The 20,997-nt window shown below is 49.0% G+C and overlaps 1 protein-coding gene across 3 annotated transcripts in view; it reads left to right on the top strand.

Annotated features, from left to right (window-relative positions):
- The window catches only part of MTHFSD (methenyltetrahydrofolate synthetase domain containing), a 26,899-nt gene extending 6,305 nt beyond the window's left edge, over nt 1-20,594 (top strand). For 2 of the 3 annotated variants that reach the window (XM_021705680.1, XM_021705679.1), the window contains 5 exons: nt 2,953-3,066; nt 5,776-5,866; nt 9,079-9,191; nt 9,447-9,572; nt 18,864-20,594. In XM_021705680.1, the coding sequence (XP_021561355.1) occupies nt 2,953-3,066; nt 5,776-5,866; nt 9,079-9,191; nt 9,447-9,572; nt 18,864-19,403 (984 nt within the window). In that variant the 3' untranslated portion in view covers nt 19,404-20,594. The remainder of the gene's footprint in view (nt 1-2,952; nt 3,067-5,775; nt 5,867-9,078; nt 9,192-9,446; nt 9,573-18,863) is intronic. The other variant, XM_021705681.1, reaches the window with a different exon arrangement.
- The last annotated feature ends 403 nt before the right edge of the window (nt 20,595-20,997 follow it).

Raw genomic sequence — 20,997 nt, 5'->3', positions numbered from 1 at the left:
AAATCTGATGGAGTCCCCAAAATTTATAAATCAGAACAGTGTTTCTTAACTTACGTACTTAGGCCCCTGTTAAAGGAAAAAAAAAAAACTCCCCGAGGGTTGCTTTAAATTCACTAACTAAATTTAATAAGTATAAACAGAAAACTTGGTATAAATTTAAATGTTCATAGTTCTTATGCAGCTGTAAAACCACAATAAACCTGTAAGTTAAATACAAACAAAACTGTACAAGCGGGAACATCCATATATCAGCACTGATTTATTAACAAAGCTGCTGCTGCTTTGTTGAGACAACTTACTGTTGATGATATGAATCCAGATCTTCAGAGTTCCTCCTTAGGCGACCGACCACGCCTTGTGTGGCCGCTCAGCTCTCCCTCAGCTCCTGGGAGGCCTTGGTCACGCCGTGCACCTTGCAGCCTGCGTGGAGAAGGGAATGCCAGAAAATGATTTTACAGGGAACGAGGAGGGTGTAGGGATCCTCCTCTGGTTCTTTCAAGGATTGCGTGTAGGGGATTTTGTTTGCTGATTGTTTGCTGATTGCTGTTCAGCCCCAATAGAAGCCTCCCAATCAGGCCCTTCTGGAAGCAGTCTTTCTTGCCAGCCATATTTTCCCAATCAGTAATTCACTTTAATGAACTAGAGGAAATAATAGCAGCAGAGAAGAGCCCGAAGTGAGTGGTTGCCTCGTGTGAGGACAAAGCTCTGTCAAAACACTGCACTATATTACCTCATTTAATTCAGCCAACAACCCTGTAGGAGTGATCTCTGTTGCCATATGACATGGAGTAAGCTAGACACGGAGAGGTTAAATGACTTGCCCAAGTCCCCCATTTGGTAATGGTGGAGCTGGGATTCCGACCCACACTATGACTCCAGAGCCAGTTCTCTGCGTGTATGAGGTTCTTACCTGTCAGCCCATCAGAGCACAAATCAAAGCCTTGAGTGTGTTGGAGATTAGTCAAGACATCCTGTAGGAGGAGTGCAGCCAGGTAGCAGGATGGAATAGGGTCCTCACTGTCTGTTTATTCAGGGGAAAGAAAGCCAAGCTTTGAGAATCTGTTGTAGTCCAGGCTCTCTGCTGGGCACAGGGATAATATTGGTGAAAAAGACATAAAGACATGTGTGGTCCTTGCGCTGTAGGGCTACAGAATCCTCTGTGTTTCTGGAAATGGAAACTTTAGTGGTTTAAGAATCACTTGGGAAGCAGGTAAACCTGCATGCTCCACAGCGCACCTAAGTGTAGACAGGGATCCCAATGCACATGGCCACAGTCCATGCCTGGGGACACAGTGGCCTATGCTTGGGGATACACAGTTTCCCAGGCTCAACCCCAGACCTTCAGTAGGTTTCTAGAGTCTGGTTTTTTTTTTTTTTTTAAAGATTTTATTGGGGTTTTTTGTTTTGTTTGTTTTTTGCTTTTTTTTTTGAGAGCACACACAAGTTGTGGGTGGGGGGGCAGGAGGAAGAGGGGGAAGCAGATTCCCTGCTGAGCAGGAATCCTGATGCAGGGCTTGATCCCGGCATCATGACCTGATCCTAAGGCAGATGCTTAATCAACTGAGCCACCCAGGCGCCCCTAGAGTCTTTTTAATAAACACCCCTGATGGTTCCTTTAAGAACCACTGGCCAGGCCAGCATTTGCCAACCCTGGCTGCATGTTAGCACCACCCAGGGAACTTTGAAAATTATCTCTTGCTGATGTCAGGTTCTGAATCAGATGCTCTGAGTGGGTCTGCATACCCACTGCTCAGGTGATCTAAAGTACAAGCAGCTTCCAGAAAAGGGAGCAACCATCATAATGGGCAGTACACCAGAATCTTCAGACTGTGAATGAATCGAAACCTTTCACACACCAAAGGAAAAGAGCACATGGTCATGACTTGTGTTGAAATATTTCTCTCATGGCTTTAAGTAAGCCAACCTGTGATTTTACAGGTCTTGTATTGGTCTCAGGCTGTCATCTCCTGCACAAAAACTAAAATATACTCTTTTTACACCGAAAATTTTAAAATTTTACAATTGCCTCATGGCCTGCCCCAGCATAGTCTGCAGAGATGCCTGTAGCGGTGGTTCTGGAACTTTCCTGGGCATCAGAATCACCTGGCAGGCTCGTGAAAGCAGATTGCTGTGCCTGCCCCCAAGCTCTGGTCATTTCTCACAGGTGTCCAGGGGCTGCACCTGCTGGCCAGGGGCGTGCACTTTGCGAATCCATGCTCTGGGACTCACAACAAGGTGTTTGGGAACTAAATAGAGGAAAAGGGGCCTGTGGACTCAGGTCAATGCAAAATATCGATTATAATGAGTATTAATCTCTGAGACTGGAACTTACTGAACAGCAAACTGGTTATGAAGGCTTGAGATCATGCAATGCAGGTTTCAAACAAAAGCATTGTGGGCTCCTGGGTGGCTCAGTCGGTTTAGCTTCTGCCTTCAGCTCAAGTCATGATCCCGGGGTCCTGGGATCAAGTCCCACATCGGGCTTCTTGCCCAGCAGGGAGTCTCCTCCTCCCTCTCCCTCAGCCCCTCCCCCCGTTCCTGCTCTCCCTCAAGTAAACAAATAAAATCTTTTTTAAAAAGGAAGCATTGTAACTGTAGTATGTGATGCTGGGAGGGGAGGACACAGGGAAGTTCTGGTTGGAATTCTAATGAGAACGGACATTCATTTGGATTTACATTGTCACTTTGTATCTGTAGTGATTTTGAGTGGCAAGTAAAGTAGAATTCAGGAGTTTGACAACTCACTGCCTCTTCATCCTCAGTGGGGTGGAATCGTGGCCCTGAGTAAGATTGACCACCATACGTTATTTAATTGGGTTTGCAAAGAAGTCATTTCCTTGGCACACACCAAAAGATGCCAAGAATAGTCACTTGCCTCTGCCCCTGAAATGCTGATATACACAAGTTTTCTATGTTTAATTTTGTAATTTATTGATTGTCTTTTTTTAAAAGAGCAAAAAAACACTGTTGGTCCCAACACCACGACTGAGAACGGGATTATTTAATAAGATCACACCACCTCCCGGGGCAACTAAAGACATCTTGAGGAAATGTGCTACCTCTCAGGTAAGTGCAGGAGGCCGCATCACCCAACAGGAGAGCGCTGTTCTCAGCCGAGACTTCTGGTGAGTTAGAATGTGTAAAATACACCACAAAATTGAAATTCATTTTTCACAAAGCCAAATGAGTGGAGATGGCAAAGTATTCAGCAGTCCTATCAGCAAAGGAGCCAAGTAGAAAAACCATGAATGCATGTGTTCCATTTGAGTCACCCAGTTTCTCTTTTGCACCAACTTGGCAGATTGTAATTTCCCTATTCAAAATGAAGAAAAAATGAGTTATCGGATGGTCTGGCACCTTCTGATGTTAACGTGTGCCGTAGTCTGGTGGCCCATAGCATTTTTTAAGTGCCACCAGAGCAACTGGGAACTCAGGAATTTCCAAAATACTTGGATTGGAAATTGCCTCACCGGTTCTGAATGATGGTTTTAGTAATTCGGTGATGTGGTTTTCTTGAGTGTTTACAATGTAGTAAAACTGAAGTTTATAAATACATCATGGTGCCCTGTGGTGGCATTTGTCCTGTATTTTGCAGATAAAGAAATAGAATTTGGTGATTTTTTTCAGAGTCCTAGAATAGATCGTAGGTCATTTGATGCCTCATCTATTGGGAATAAAAAAATAGGGCTTCAAGATAGGGTATTAATCTTTTTAAAAAAGATTTTCCACTTAAGTCTGATACTTAAAAATTGAATTTTTATTGTTACTTATTGATAACCTTCTTCCAAAAATAGAATTTGATATAGCTTTCAAAAGTACATGTAATAAAGTAAAACAATAAAATATATGTAGAAAAAACTGCAAAGGGAAAATGAGAAAAATAAGAGACAGTCATGGTTCTGGTCGGTGTTCAAAAACGCAAACTGTGTGACCGTCTGCAGTTGGCAGACGCGGGCCGCAGACAGGAGCTCACATTTCCCGGAGCCGGCAGGGAGTGTGATCAGCGGTTCCGGAGTCGTGGGTTTGGGACGGTACCAGCGGTTCCCTTCCTGGGGTTGAGGTCCAGGTCAAATGTATCTGAGGGTCCATCCCAGGGGCCTGTGGTGGTTGTAGGGGTCTGTGTCCCCCTTCACGGCATCCCCGCCCCTCTGAAAGGTGACTGCCACGTGGTGTGTTGGCAAAAGTTCCCCGTGACGCGCCAGCACCGGCTGGTCCCTTACACGTGCCCCTGAAAGTGTGGCTGGGCCCGGGGTAGAGCCGGACCAGTGCTCGCAGCTGAACTTCACTAGGGATTGAGCCGCAGAGTTCGGGCTCTGTCAGCACATGAGACACTGGAACCTGAAAAGGACGTTTCTGTTTTCTCGATGGCACAGGGGAGAGAGGCTTTTAGGGCCTCTGTGTGCAGCTGCCAGTCGTGGTGCAGTCGTTATCTACTCTGCCAGAGCTTAGCGGCAGAGATACTGCCCCTGTGTGGGTCGACTCTAGGAGACTCAGATGTGGCCTTGCCTTTTGGCAGAGAAGTCTCTGAATTTGTCCCTTAACACCTCTGCCACTGGTACGTCCCAGCCACCTGTGTGATCTCGGTGTCTTTGTATTCTCTAACTCAGGAGTCTTCCAGTAACCACCTCTCTGGGCACACAGAAATGTTTGTCAGCTGAGGTTTTGTTGAATCAAACAGGACTTTGGAGAATCGGGGAGACTCCTGGTTGCTCACACTCTGGCCAACAGAGCAGGTGAAGCTGACCGAGGGAGGGAGGAGGAAGTCTGATGGATCGAGTTTCAACACAGGGGTCTGCTCACCAAGGCTGCCAGGCACCAAGCCCATTAAAACAGGGCTGAGGATGTGGGCCGTGGGTGTGAGATGCCAGCTGCATGGCCATTGTGAGATTAAGCAAAGCAGGCCTTCCCACCATGGGGCACAGTGGGCCTGTGACTGTGGTCTGACCGCTGAGAGCCCCAAAGCAACCCCCTGTACTGATCCCATAAGTGACTTGTCATGTGCTAGTAGACGAGGCATAATACCACATGCCGTGACGCTCCAATGCCAGGCACTGGTCTGTACAGTGTCCTGATTTGGCCCTTAGATTGACCTGTAGCCCTTGTTATCTGAGACTCGTGACCATATCAGCCTCCGTACTCTGTAAATACAAGCCTCAGTTAGTGTAAACGTGTGTATTTTCAGTGCATTTTGGTTGAACAAGTAATTTTTCAGAAGTGAAGCACATGTGCAGGTAACAGCCCCAGTGTTTTATACGTTATTTGTCCCACACTTTGACCACGTCGTAATGTGCTAAACGCACTACCCCCATGATCTCCTTCCCTTCCAGCACCCGTCCGGCAAGGCAGTGGCACCTCTGTCTTAGAGGTGAAGAAACTGAAGGTCAGCTTCCTCCTCTTGAGGTCACGGGGCTAAGAGGGATCTGGACCCGGTTCTGTGTGACTCCTGAGCCTGTGGTTTAACCACTGTGCTCTTCTGCCTCGTGGGAAGAAATGATTTGCTCAGTATTGTGAACTTAACATCTTACTCATTTGTGCTGTCAGTTCCAAGTGGCATCTTTCCTGGGGAAGAAATTGTGGGAAATTATCCTAAGATGGTTTCTGAGCCATGGTTTTCCTAAAATGCCATTTCCACAATGCCGCGTGTTCATTGTAGGGCATGGGTTTGCCTCATGCAGGAGGTTGATTCAGACCCTGAGTGCTGCTCGCCTGTGAACTGTGAGGTGCGGCCGCCGCTCGCTGCCCAGGAAGCATTCAGGCCCACATCTGTGTTCACAGGGCGTGAGGAACTACAGCACTCCTGTGGGCTTGGATTCCAGGGTTCTTGTGGACTTAGTTGTGGTGGGGTCCGTTGCTGTTTCTGAAAAAGGTAAGATTAAAATCCGAAATTCCTGGATGTGACCTGCAGCTTGACGTTCTGCTGTCTGTTCATCTTTTAAACCCTGAAGGTAAGTAATCTCAGTTTTCCGGACACACATCTGTCCTCTGAAACCACTCTATCTCTCATTCATTTTGAAGAATGAACGCAGTCCCTCACACTCAATACCTTCACAGTATTTTCATTTTTCTTAGGAAAAATAAAGTGAGATCGTCTCTCTTCAGGTGGTGAAAGCTATTTCCTCTATTCTTAAACTACCTGGAACTGGAGCTGGATTTATTTGTAGTATGTCAGTAAATAGTTGGTTTTGGAGAATCTCCAGGGAACGGAAAAACGTTAGGCTCTAAACCTTGTTTCTGGTAGGGAGCAGCAGCCTCTGGGCAACACAGGGTGTCCTGAGCCTGCCCGGGGAGGCCTGGTGCTGTGCCGGTCAGGCAGGTGAGAGGGGAGGGTGTCCCACGCTGCTGCCTGCCCTCTGCCCTCTGCCCAGCCGCCTGCAGGACTTGGGCCCCTGTGGTTCCCCTGGGACCTCTTCCGCCTCTGCTACTCTACTCCAGGCCTGGCTCGACTCTCTTCGGAGACGATCTGGTTATACTGCTGCTTATACTGCCACGGCTCAGTGGGTTCCACGAGAGGTCAGCCCGTCACAGACTTGCGCCTGCACAATGTGGTTTGGGCCCCCTGCTGGGAAAGCATTCTCTCTCCTTCCCCTCCAAGAGGAAGAAGACTGTTCTAAGATGCCTATCCTTAAAACTGTCCCTTTGGAAATTAACCAGCCAAAGCCAAGATCTTCCTTCAAGAGAGGTTTCTGGTTTCCAACAAGTAGTTGATGAGAGATGCTCTTAAGTCATTCATTCCAAACCCTGAGTGTCATGTTTTTAAATGTTGGCCTTTCATATCTTCACCTGGAGTATACGGTGTTTGCCAGCTCTTTGTGCTAGTATGTGAGACATTGTAGTGCTTCGTTCTTTGCTTTCTCTGTATTCTCAGTTACAACGCTTTATCAGTGTTACCAGGGATGGGTTCCCATGAGCACATGTTCCCTGGGTGCCTACTGTGGGCCAGGTGTCAGGCCAGCCCTGGGTGGTCTCTGCCTTGGGCCCACAGTGAGCCGGAAGAGCAGACCCAGCAGCTGTGCTCTGGTATGATGTGCTCGGTGCTACACACAGAAGTCAGAACTGACATTGGTGGGGGTCATAAGAGCCGCCCTCGGGCCCTGAGCAGGGCAGCGTCTCAGAAGTGACCTCAGGGTTGGGTGTTTTGGAGAGAGGTGGAGCAGGAGAGGACTTTGGGACAGAAGCGGCAATGTGTTCACATAGGATGGTCCTTCAGTAGGTTGGGGTTGGCTTTTCAGAGACCAGGAGGCCAAAGGACAGGATTGGGGTTATACTCTTTTGACAGTGGGAAGTTAACAAAGAGGTTTTCTTTTAAAAGATCAGGAGTTTTCTTTCTTAGCTGAGGGTATATGAAGAAGAAAACAGTATTCTATAAATGTCATCATTCAGATAACCCCCAATTAACACAGCAAAAGTCACCACGCGCACGGGTAGAAAATTGGAATAGCACAGAAAACACCACCTGTGCTCTTCCCAGATGCCCACCGTCGGCGGTTCCTTGTGTTGACACACAGAGATGCCTGTGAGTCCACACATGTCTTGCATTCTCTGTGCGGGTTATGTTTGTCCTGGTTCTGTTTTCCCAGGAGGGGCAGCAGCGCATACAGCACTTTGTGCCCTGCTAGATGATGTCTGGCCAGGGTCTTTGCCCATCCCTGCAGACTGATGGGCACTTAAGATGTCACCAAGGTTTGGTTTTGGCTTTTCCCTTACAGATCACACTAAAGTGAGGTGTAGTCTTGTGGTAGAGTTTCTTTGTGCCTTCGAGGGCCATCCGTGGGATAACTCCAGCAGAGGAATTGTTGAACCGAAGGGTGGACTTGAAATCCTGGTGGCTGTTGCCAAATAACCCACTAGAAAGGTTGCCTACCTCACATCCCCAGCACCATACACCTCACGTCTCTCCCTACTCCCTCGTGAATAACTAGAATCATCAAACTTCCATGTTTACCAATCCAGTAGTGAACAGTGGTAGTTCATGTGCCATCTGATTGGCCTTTAATGGTGAGGGAAGGTGGTCATTGTTCACGTTTGCCACTCACCTGCCTGCCTCTGTCTGCGGACTGTTCTATCCTTTGCCGTTTCTCCTCTGCACTGTCTTTCTCACGTTTATTTGCTCGCATGATTGGAGGTTGGTAATTGTAAAAGGAGCATGACAGATGAGAATCTCAGAAAGATGCATGGGCAGTGATGCCTTTGGTGAGGATGCTGATGCTGATGTTAAGCAGAAGTTAGAATTTCTGCAGCGCCATGGGCTTCCTGATGGCAGGATACATTGGTTCTTGTGGGAGCCAGAGGCATTGTCATGTTTCCTGTCTTGCTGCATTCTTACCTGCTCTGGAGCTTCTCATGCAGCTTCAGCTAAGACTTCCGTGGTCCCCACCTAGGAGTCCACAGTATGGGACTAGCTCTGCCAGACCCAGCCCTCTTCCAGGGACTGCTGGACTTTTCAGAAGACAAGGTGATGTCATCTTAAATCACATATTCCTGATTTTAATTTTTATTTCCCCTCCAAGAGAAATTGATTAAAAAGGTTTTGTTTTTAGTAGGAATTTTTTCTTAGTCTTTTTAAAAACTACTCTTTTCGGGCGCCTGGGTGGCTCAGTTGGTTGAGCGACTGCCTTCAGCTCAGGTCATGATCCTGGAGTCCCTGGATCGAGTCCCGCATCGGGCTCCCTGCTCGGCGGGGAGCCTGCTTCTCCCTCTGACCCTCCCCCCTCTCATGTGCTCTCTCTCTCTCATTCTCTCTGTCTCAAATAAATAAATAAAATCTTTAAAAACAAAAAACAAACAAACAAAAAAAACTACTCCTTTCATTGCTTTTAAATGTGAGTTCTGCTCACATAAACACAGGTTCCATTTCTTTTTGTAACACATCTAAGAGACTTAAGCTTCACATCAGCATGTGCTGACCCCTGTATGTATGTAGCGTCGGCATGCCCCGAACCCCACTGTTGAGGGCTGCCTGTGGGCTCACTGTGGAAGTTTCTAAGGAAGTGCCAGGGGTATTGAGTCCAAGTTTCTGCTTCTGCTGTGACCCAATGAAACATTTCCTCCTGAGATACTGACACTCTGCATGTCTCTTAGGCTGGAGAATTGGGAAGGGAGAAGGTTACGCTGATCTGGAATATGCCATGATGGTGTCAATGGGAGCAGTCAGCCAGGGGACGCCTGTGGTCACCATCGTCCATGACTGCCAGGTGCTGCCCATGAACGGGCCAAGCAGAGGCTACTGCCACACCCCCCTGAGCGAGTGGGTGGGGAGGGAAGGAGACAAACTGGTCTCTGCCTTCATTCCACGTCTGCTATGAGTGGTGATCAGCCAGAGCTGGATCTGTGTGGCAGTGAGGCCTTATCCCCATGGGTCTGGTGAGCCCTTTGCTTCTACTGCACGGTGCTTTGAGCACAAGAGCCGCATTCCCTGTCAGCCCCCTCACCCACTTCTGTTTGACCAGGTCATCGACATACCTGAAGCGCTGCTTGAGGACCACGACCTAACAGTGGACTACATTCTCACTCCGACGAGAGTCATTGCCACGGGGTGCGAGCGCCCAAAACCAACGGGAATCTTGTGGTCCAAGGTGGGTCCTGTGGCCAGCAATGGCCTATAGCTCAGAGGCATCTCCTCTTGTGTGGTATTCTTTGGCATGGCAGCTATCCCTAGGCCCAGCATGTCTGTGCATTAGAATCATCCGTAAGCTTTTAAAAATTCAGCTCCTGCATCACAGTCTCCAGGCACAGGCCCAAGAATCTCCTTTGCAAACCTGTGGGATTCTGATAAGCAGCCAGGTTCAAGATCTTCTGCTGCAAGACACCAGTTCTAGATGGCAGAAGGAACAGTCCACTCAGAGGGCCAATGCCTTGACACCCTGTTGCCAGCAGGTTTCATCTCTGAGAGCTGTGTCCCACCATCCTGGCCACGACAACGTACTGTCTCATCAGCTTTTCTGTTCTAAGTCCAACTTGTCTTGCTGTGACCTGGGTCTCCAAGCAGTACCCACAGCCTTCATTAGCTGATGCCTTTGTGACCCCTATCTGCAGAACAGTCAGCAGTACACGTTACATTAGTCTGCAGAAGGAGTTCGATCCCAGAGGCCAGCCTATAGGTTATGATCCTGCCCGCTGGCAAGCAGCCAGAGTTACTGAGGAAACAGGGCGAGTTGTGCTTCGTTTGGATTGAAGCTGTTGTTCCATGTCTTCCGTTCCTTAAACCTGAATCATCAGAGTTGGATGGCAGCCTTCCCTTGGGCATGGAAAACCAATAACATCCAACTCCAAGGTTGACACCAAGATGGAACACTGCGGCACAGTGGGCCTTTCCCACAAACACCACAGCAAGGCGGTTTGGACCCCCTGGGGCCTATGCTCCTCCTAGGTTAGCCCCAATAAAAACGGAGAGGAGGAGCACGCGTGACCCAGAAGCGAGCGGATGGGTCTCTCCGGGTACAGGCCCAGTGCCATGGGGAAGGCATTGGCATCCTTTTTGAATATTCAAATATCCCTTGGTGTCTTTCATAAGCACTTGGGTTTACCTTGGAAGTCGGGTCCACAGCTTCTCCTTAAGTGAATGCTGCTACGTGGGTCACAGGAGCGAGGTGGCATTTGCTCACAGCTGAGGGGATGGGCCTGGGGAGGCTGCACAAGGAGCTAGTCACGGTGAGGCTGCAGGTCCCCCGGAGGCCAGCACTTCATAGACGAGGGCCAACTGCAGCCCACCTTAGGAAGATTCCGGGTGGTCTCTCCAGGAAGAGAGAGAGAGAGGTGTTTTGCTTTGGGGAATAGCCAGTTACCTCCCGCTGATTTTAACAAAAATACAAGAATAGCAACAGATGATGTAATTGGTCATGTTAGGTGAAGAGACTCCCTCTATGTGAAAGGAAACCACACCAACCAGAGGTGCCAGCGACACGGCTGGCCACACTGTGTGCAGCCCGTCAGGGCCAGCCAGCACTGTTCATTGACATCCCAACCGTCTCGCCCTCTTCCTGGAACATCTCATCGCTAGTGAGGCCTGGGCCAGAATCACAAACTCTGAAAGTGCCATTTCCTATCTTGGGGTCCTGTGTTTTTTGTTCTTCCACACCTGGGCCTCCCTTTGCATGAATCATTTGAAAGCAGCGACTTTCTCCAGCCCCTGGGGCTTTTGTTCTGGCCTCGCTACTTATGCAACCAGAGTGAATTTTCATCGACATTGGGAAAACCATCCCTGAATTCCACTGAAGATTTGGGGAGGGGTGGGGGAAGTTCAATGCTAGGGTATGGTATTATTTCACATGGACTCCTTGATACACATTGGCATATCCTTCTGTGATTTTCTACCCATAGACTTATTATCGTGTAGGTATTAGGATCCCAGATTTTGCCTCTTGTGTATTTTGTTGGAATATATGGATTCACAGTTCCTTCTAAACACTGTAGACCTCTCAGATGAAGGTTATGAAATACATACAAAATGTATTAACTCGTTCTTACTGCACAAAGATTGTGCAGCATTTGACTCCCTGGCCTTTGTCCCACCTTCTCAGAATGTGCGTGGTGTCCCCGCCAGGGGACTAGGCTGCTACGGACTCAGCTGTCCACCTGTAGCTACTTCGGACAGTGGGCTTCCTCAGCCCACCTCCTGCTTTTCTCTGCCTGTGCCTTGTGGTTTTAAAGACAGGAGACCAGATGGGGCAGTGGTTTATTTATTTTTAAAGATTTTAATTACTCATTTGACAGAGACACAGCGAGAGAGGGAACACAAGCAAGGGGAGTGGGAGAGGGAGAAGCAGGCCTCCCGCAGAGCAGGGAGCCCGACGCGGGGCTGGATCCCAGGACCCTGGGACCGTGACCTGAGCCGAAGGCAGACGCTCAACGACTGAGCCACCCAGGCGCCCCGGGGCAGTGATTTAGAATGAGCTTAGAAGCCGCAGCAGCACGTCTCAGTCGCTCTATCTGTGACCTTGGTGCACCCTCTGCAAGCCCCCCATTTGTTTATCTGTAAAGTGGGGTGCTGTCAGTGCTGACCTCACGGGCAGTACACGCGACGTGCCTGCTGAACTTGGCCGTTGTCACCGTTGTGGCTGTCACAGGTGTGAAACGCAAGTCAGTAATTGTGAGAAATGTACCTGGACACTGTCGCTGCGGGCAGAATCCTTACAGTTATCCTCTGAGTGGTTTACTGAGCCAAGACAGGGCCTTGCCTGTGTCTCTCCATGGCATTGTGTTATCACCGTGTGCCCTTTACTGCCTCTCAGTGAAGGAGAAAGAGACATTCCTTCCAGAAGGTGCGTCTGCTGTGTTCATGTGGGGTCCTCCTTTCCCTCAGGGCGGCGTCTCACCTGGTGTGCACCTGATGACCTGTAGAACTCTGGGGGACTTGGCCATGTCTGAGCTACAAGGTGCCATGACTGCCCCACTTCATCCACAAGCTGCCTCCCCGAGAACCTAGAACTCCCAGAGCCCCCCGATACAGCAGGTCTACCCTGGTGAAAGGACGTGCTTTCCCCAGGATCTCCGCCTGGCTGGTGCGTTGTGTAAGAGACCTGGCCACTGAGGCATGTCCTAAACCTCTGGGCCGCGCTTCCAGCTCAGGTGGTCGTTTAGTCTCTGGGACAGTAATCCAGATGTCCCTGCCTGTGGACAGCCGTGTGTAAGGTGATCTGCAGTGGCTCAGGAGCCATTTGCCTGCATCCCTTAGCTCTGGCAGGAGTACATTGATGGTGGCTGAAGTCCCCAGCAGCTAGCTTCCGGCAGCTCCCTCACAGCGCAGTCAGTTCCCAGGGCTGCAAGGTGTCGGGTGAGTCACGACAGAGCAGCGAAGCATCCTCTCAGGAGCCTGGCTGCCTGCTAGACCCACGTGAGCGCCTGGAAAGCAGCAGCAGAATGGAGCCCTCTGGCTCGGGGAAGGCGAAGGCCCTGGGCTTTCCTGGACACACACAGCCCCACTGGGCTGAGCCTCTGGACGGCCAAGACCCATACCTCTTCTATTACTTTCTGCTGAGCTAGAATGAGGCAGAGGGAAGGTGAAATACTTATTTTAAGAATGTCCTGGAGACATGGTCAGGCAGCGGGGTGTGGCTGCAGCCCCAGAGAGACCCAGGGCACCCACGAGACTGCTCCTTGCTGCCAGAGCCACAGATCAAAGGTCTGCTTCCCAGCCCCCTTGCTCCCCACGGTAACTGTGGAAAAGGTACCATCACTGATTACAAAGGAGAGCAGTGTGACACCATTGACCAAAACCTGGATGTCTGCCTTTCTGAATTATTTTCTCCTTGCTAAGGAAATGGGATCCTGCCAGGGTTATTCTTTTGTACATAGACTCAAAGAAACAACTCTGTAGCATCCACAGCTGTTTGGGAGGATTGTTCCCAGATGGTCACCATGCCCTTTTGATTTACTTGCTGAGAATGACAGATGCCTTGAGAAAAAGGATTTGGGAAAAGGACTTCTGTGAGGAACAGCCGTTCTGGGACGTTGACACTCGCTTTCCGATCCCATATATTAGCGTTGTCTGGAAATGACAGCCAAATGTGATCTGACACCTACCCACAACTGGGCCAGCAAGTTAGAAAGGCTGATAACTTCTATAAAGATTCACTATATTTGACCCAGTACTTGAACTTCTAGGAATCTGTTCTAGAGAAATACTTACAAATTTAGATAGAGATGCATGTGTATCCAGTATAATGTAGTGCCTTAAAGTGTTGCAACCCTGTAATTTAAGTGCATACAGTCTTTTTAAAGAGTATTTAATGGCATGAGAAAATGTTTATGGTGTAATAAATATTAAGTGGAAAAAATGGTATAAATTTATATACGTTTGGTATATCATTTTGTATTCATTATGCTAAAACGTGCATAGGAAAGAGATGGAGGGGCACCTGGGTGGCTCAGTCGGTTAAGCATCGCCTCTTTCTTTGGGCTCAGGTCATGACCGCAGGGTCGTGGGATCGACCCCTCCCTTTGGGCTCTATGGTGGAGCCTTCTTGGGATTCTCTGTCTCCCTGTCCCTCTACCCCCTCCCCCCCAAAAAAGAAAAAAAAGGTGGAAGTGTATCCGAATATTAACAGTAGTTATCTCTGCAAGCTGGGAATTCAGATTTTTTTTCATTGTTTTCCTTTTTTTTTTTTTTTTAATTTTATTTATTTATTTGCGAGAGAGAATGAGATAGAACATGAGAGGGGGGGAGGGTCAGAGGGAGAAGCAGACTCCCTGCTGAGCAGGGAGCCTGATGTGGGACTCGATCCCAGGACTCCAGGATCATGACCTGAGCCGAAGGCAGTCGCTTAACCAACTGAGCCACCCAGGCGCCCTCTTTTCATTGTTTTCTAAATTTCCCACAGAAACTATACACTTTTATAGTCAACACCATTCAGTAGAGAAAACAGGACATTTGAAACCATTTTCCAAGGGCAGCCTTCTGCCCAGGTGTGTTTGCCTCCAGTTCCACAAGGAGCCTCCATTCTCTGCACACTCCTAAGTGGTAAAAACGAGAATCCAAGATGCATGATGGTTAAAAGTGTGCCAGTTCCTAGAAGTCATGTGCTTGTGCATGGCGGTGACACTGGACCGTCCAAGCTGCTTGTGCAAAGCACATGCCTGTGTGTGAGGTGGGCCGCGTGGGCCGCTCGTCCCCATGTGGCAGACACTTGGGTGTGGAACTGAGCCTGGAGCTGCCAGGCATGAACTCGGCCGACACTCAGCTCTGAGCTGGCCCAGCCGGAGGGGACCTCACTGCTCTTGTGGGCCTGTCTGTTACGCTGCCCCTCCCCCTGAAGAGCATAGGATAGGCAGGAGCTGTGGTTTGCAGATGGAAGCTGGCATCTTGTTGTGGCAAAGGTTTTGAGGCGATCGTGTATACCAGAAAATAAATAGTTTTTCTTAGTGACTTCCATGGCCACTCCCAAGTAGCACCGTCTGCTTGATTGTTGGCATGGTCTGAAGCAGTGATGGTGTGTGGTCGTTGCCCTGCTGGTCCTTCAGCACCCACAGTAAAAGCATAATTATAAAGGACTAACGCTATGGGGGCTATTTTATTAGTAAGTGACACTTTTGATCAACTATGTGCAAAAAGATGTCTTAAATGAGCCCTGTGATCATTAAGAGACACTGTAATTGGAAAGCAAACGAATCCTGCAAGACATGAATGACATCTGGAAGACCGTGCATTCACTGACTCTCGGTGTATCCTTGCATGCTTACTCTATCGAATGATTTCGCCGTGGTCATTGGGAAGTGCCGTATCTAAAAGTATTTTCGATCAATGAATGATACACATTAGTCTCATGCAAGACAACTAATAATTTCTGTAGAAGTTGTGTTTCACATTAGAAACACTGATGGTGTTCCTGTTTGTTTGCCAGCAGCTGCCCAAACATGTCCTGGCATTGTAGAATGAGAGGGATTCTAAAGACCATCCCTCCCAGTCTCTGTTTCCTCTGGTCAAGTAAAGTGAGAGCCAGGAAAAGCAACGAAGCCAGTGGGTAGTGGAGGCAAGATCAGAACTGGGGTCTCTTCCTGGGTTGGCTACAGGTGTCTTGAGAGTGAGATTTCTGATCTGTATTGGGTTTAGCATGTATTTCAAGGGGATAGGATTTTTCATTTAATCTTTACAGAGAATGTATATTTATAAATGACATCTGTAAACATCAGAGAAGAGTGGTTGTAGCGCATAAAAGAAAATCAAATTTGCTCTATACTATTTAATGGAATGGTTAGAGAAAAGCAGAAATATTTTTTTATGTTTGATTAACGGGCAAAATCTTTCATTTCACATGGCACACTTACAGAACATAACAAATGTTCCTAATTGCTAGCCAGGAAAAACAGCATAGCCCTGCCGCGAACTGTCCTGAGTGTGAAGCCAGCCCGTCCAGTTGGTGCACAGAGGCCTGTGTGTGGCTGTGGGACTGCCATCAGCCCAAGCCACTCTGCAAAGAGCACAGAAATGGCAAGCAGCTGAGAAAGTGGCAAAAGCCACCTTGTAGACAGGGAGATTTTTCCATTTAGAACTTGAGGGTGCAGAAGCATGAGTTGACATTAAGCTTTGTCGTTCCTTACCCAAAAAACATCCTGCTCTTGAGATGAGCACTTTTACGTAAAAGTGACGCATTTGGCCATTTCCATTTCTAAAGATCCGTGTGTGTGTGTGTGTGTGTGTGAGTCAGTGTGATGGTGTTGTAGGCTGGTTCATAATCTGTGCATGGTTAAAACATTCTTGTTATTCAGCTGATTATAGTTTGTCCATGTGCCAGCTCAGGATAAAGTAGCTCCCTGTGATGTGCAGAGAAGGATGTATTTTTGCTTCACATGACATGTTTTAAATGGATTTTAAAGTGTGGAGCCTTGCCCTGTGGACTGGGTTTCCTGAGAACACTTGCTTTGGCCTGAGGGCACCCTGTGGTTCCACCAGGCAGAAGCACATGGGAGTTTTAGTACTTGGGGCGGTCACCCAGCCAAGACAGCTCCGAGCGGGTGCTGGAGGAAGTGTGGTGTTTACCAGGGTGTTTGTCCTCACTGCTCTTGTCTATTGCTGTCACAGGGGAATGACATTCAGTTCTTCCATAAAAGAATGTAGTCACATGGTTCCTCTGATTGTAATTACAATTTTAAATCTGATCGTCCTTTCTAAATACTAAATGTAGTAACTTAAGATATCCTTAGGAGTCTAATTATGACCATTTTAGGGGCACCTGGGTGGCTTAGTCAGTTAAGCATCCCACTCTAAACTGGTCTCAGTTTAGGTTGTGATCTCAGGGTTGTGAGTTTGAGCCCCGAGTTGGGCTCCATGCTGGGCATGGAGCCTACTTAAAAAAAGAAATAATCTAATTATGACCAGTTTAAATCTGTTTTGAAATACTCTGGAAGGACACAAGAATCTGAACTCTTTAAGAAGGTGGACTGGGGGTGTGGGAAGGAGTTGGTTGGCTGAACTTAGATCATCTTCAGGGATTCTTTGGTACCAGAGCCTCTTAGGGTATTGGCCCATGAGCTTAGTCATCTTTGGATGAATCAGTTCAGAAGAATTGCAGAGGGTCAAGTGGAAGAAAACTTCCTTTTGATTAGAAAAGAGTAGCTACATCGCCTACATATCTCCAGGGCACAGACATGGTTTTTGTTTGTTTCTCTGCGTCTCAATAATAGGAAACATTAGAAAGAGCAGGTCTTTCTTTAAGAAGTCTATGGCAGCCAAGCATCTGTGTGCTACTCTGAAGACCCCAGTAGACGAGTGCCACCTGCAGAGGCTTCTGATGTGGCCGTGCCTGGGAGCAAGGGCACTGTCCATTTGGAGAGGGCTCTGACCCAGTGGAAAGGCTGTGCCAAGGTGGAGAGTATTGGTCCACTTAGTGCTAGGAGAGAGAACCAGGTACTAAGTTAGTGAGGGGGGCGCCTGGGTGGCTCAGTCATTAAGCATCTGCCTTCGGTTCAGGTCATGGTCCCAGGGTCCTGGGATCGAGCCCCGCATCGGGCTCCCTGCTCGGCGGGAAGCCTGCTTCTCCCTCCCCCACACCCCCTGCTTGTGTTCCCTCTCTCGCTGTGTCTCTCTCTGTCAAATAAAAAAAAAAAAAAATCTTTAAATTAATGAGGATCAGGAGCCTTAAAGTTTGTGAGAAGGTACTCGAATTGACTGTTCTTAGGTGTTTGAGTTTCTTTGAATCTTCCTCTGAATCACTGATCCAACATTGTTACTAGTTGAGCTATTTATTTTTAGAGGAAAGTTTTACCTGTCTAACTCGTATGCTGATCTTTATTCTGATTTACCCATGTTTGTGGGAAGTCCCATGTTTGGACCATTGCCTGCCTTTTGGTAATTGGCCATTTTCAGGCTTTGTGCCCTAAAGAAGGACAGATAGCATTTCTAAAGAATGAGGATCGCTAAGAAGGACTAAAACAGTGTGTTTCTGTATCTTTTCTGCCGTGTGATTCCTCGAGTGACAGAAGACCGGTTCTGCCCTGGGCTGCATTGTCCAGGTTCAGCCTAACCCACAGGGCCGCACTGTGTGCGGCGGCCACACCGGGCTGGGACCATCAGCCTCCACACTGCAAGCTGGATGGATCGAGGCAGCCCTGTGCACGCAGGCCCCGCTTGTCAATGCCAGTTCTCAAGGACCGGAAACCACCTCACGTACTGGGGTTCTTCTACTGCCTCCTTTGTTGTGCAGGTTCCCAAAAAGCCAAACATGTCCTTTGTATAGGAATCCTGTCCATTGAGACTTAATGTTTTATATAGTGTTACCTTGCAGCTTGATGACGTGTTGCTAGAAGTTGTTTTCAAAAGTAGTGCTCTATTTCAGATTTGCCTTGTTTCTGCATTTTCAGTGACACCTTGAAAGGTTTGGTCCCTGAGAAATGCACCTCCAGTGAAGATGGGGAGAAGGAGGCGGCCAGGTGGCCCTGTTAAAGATCCCATCCCACCCAAAGGCATAAGTCGGGAGACGGGGGCAGGCATAAAGGCAGAAACCCCAGTTATTCTGGAGGTCACCAGGGGCATTGCCACTTGTGACCGTGTAACCCTCCTTCCAATAACCTTACTTACTGCCATCCCTTCTGCATAGGAGGCCTTTGGTTTTCTGCTTCCTGGCCCTCTAGGAGCATAGAGAAACCATTCCCTTCCTGCCAGCTGCCATGGCACGTCAGGCACAGTCCAGAGGCAACAACCCAGGGTGGCTGTGGGGACCCCATACTTGAGCTGGGGCAGCACGGGGTCACAGTAACTGATTAAGACAGAGGGGTCCTGCTTCTCACAGGGCCAGGTGGGACCACTGGTGCAGCTCGGCAGAGAGACTCCTTAACTGAGTAGAGGCAGAGGCCCCTGTGCGACTCTGATTTCTCTTCCCTTCTGACCAAGTTTGGACACCTGGAGAGTAGCTGGAACTGCTTTGCTTTTTCAGATCAGCCGAGAGGTGATGGGGAAAATCCCAATACTCAGAAGCCTTCGTTACCGAGAGAGGCAGGCTGGGAAAGATGTCTCCCTTCAGGATGAGCCCCGGCACCTTCTGGGAACTGGCAGCCAGCAGCCACCTCCCCTGAGCACTGTCAGAAGACCCGGGGACCCACACCAGCCCGAATGCTGTTCGGGGCAGGGGGACGATGGGCCTTCTAACACTGTTTACATTGGAAACCTTCCCCAGGACGCCCAAGTGAGTGAGCTGAAGAGAGCCCTCCGAGAACTGGGTGCAGTCCCTCAGAGGCTCACGTGGCAGGGGCCACAGTGCAGGGCCTTCCTCCACTACGAGGCCCCCACCTCAGCCCAGCAGGCTGTCTCCTGCTTGCAGGGCTTGCGCCTGGGTGCTACCACCTTGAAGGTGGCACTGGCCAGGCAGCAGAAGGTCGGCGACGAGACAGGCAGCTGTGCAGACGAGCAGTACCCTGTCACTCGGCTGTCTCAGACCTGTGAGGATGTGTGCTGCTCTGGTCCCCGTGGAACTTAAGGGGCCTGTACTCGGGACTCGGCAGAGTGTTGCTGCATGAACTGCTTTGGGCACCCAGTGCTTTCCAGGATGTCCCAGCCTTCTGTCACTGCCCGGGACCTCCTGATGAGTAGGAAGCTGGCCATGAGTGCACTGTCGACACGTCCAGGCCCTGCTCTGTCTGGGTCCTTCAGCCTGCCTGCTGGGCATCATAGCTATGCTGGCTTCTCTGTGGTAGTTCAAAGGCTGTGGGGAACCGAGTGGGTGATGAGCAAGTGGCAGTAAACGGTGACAGCGGTTGGGAGCGCCTGTGCTCTGGAATTGGGAGGTGGGGGGGTTAGTGGGGAGAGGCCCTAGCAGGAATCAGATGCCAAGCACAGCCTGCTCTCCTTGGATCCTTGGTCTGGTCTGACTGCAGAGGGAGAGCTATATTCACATCGCAGAAGCCAAGTCCCCTGGCTGCAGACTGCTTGTCACAGCACAGTGCTAGTGTCCGCGATGGAGGGCCAATCTGATGTGTGGGTGGCACGCATCTCACTTCTGTGCCTTCCTTGCCCTTCCAGCCTCCCCCGTCTCTGGGTGAACACCCTGCACTCCTCGCTGTCTTGTAGGAGGTACTGGTCGTGGAGAAGGCGGTCCCAGCCTACGTCACAGACAGTGACAGAGGTGCTCACACGGATTTGCCCAATGCCTGATGTTTCTTGGGTTTTTCCTCCATTTCTCTGTACCTAAAAAACAAAACTGGATTTTGGCTGAACTATGCTTTCTAAACAGAAGTGCTTTTGCAATGGATCCTGGGCAAAAAGTCAAAGTAAGCACTTAAGTGGAGATTCTATTTTCTTTTTAATGTATGTGTGTTCAAAATTTTAATTTTTTCACCACAGGGTCTTACTGAGCATGTTTTAAGTACACGGTCGTACTTCAGGAGGGTATGCCTTGCATGTACTTTGAATAAAACCTTGAGGCACTATCTCCCTTTGCAAAAGCATTTTATCCTTGGTTTTATAATGAAAATACTGTGGAGATGTCAGAAAGTCAGTCTGCCCTCAGATTGCTCATTAAGTGCAGGCTCCTTTCCCCAGGCGTCATGAATAAAACGAAGGGCAGAAATATCTGAAAAAGAGTCCAGCTCCTCTCCTTTGGGCTTCTTGGGCCCACTCTTCTCCGCCTGAACCATCTACCCCATCCACGTGGCTGGTTCCATTTTGTCACCCGGCGCTCAGCTGAGACATCAGAGGCCGAATCTGGTCATCTAACTCCTTACATTTTGGTTTTGTTTTTTTTTTTTGGGGGGGGGGGGAGCGGTGCCTTGTTGTTTTTGTTGTTCTCTTTTTTTTTCATAATTTTTTCCTGTATTTGACATATTCTTGTTTAGTCGTTGTTGACTTTTTTATCATTGATCTTTTATCATTAGAGTAGTACTCCAGGAGATCAGGAAATGAGTTTGTGGCTGTCTTGTTCACCCTGCCCTGCGCCCCAGCTGCGAGGGCACCTGGCAGATACACAGCAGCCCAGGAAAAACGGGAGACGTGGATGGATGCATCAGAGCCAAGAGAGGGAGGAGCACGCCTGATCACAGCACTGGGAGCGTGTCCTGTGCCCGACACCAGCCTGC

The sequence above is a fragment of the Neomonachus schauinslandi genome, chromosome 16, assembly GCF_002201575.2.
Source record: "Neomonachus schauinslandi chromosome 16, ASM220157v2, whole genome shotgun sequence".
Lineage (NCBI taxonomy): Eukaryota > Metazoa > Chordata > Mammalia > Carnivora > Phocidae > Neomonachus > Neomonachus schauinslandi.
This window is presented reverse-complemented; position numbering and strand designations above follow the sequence as displayed.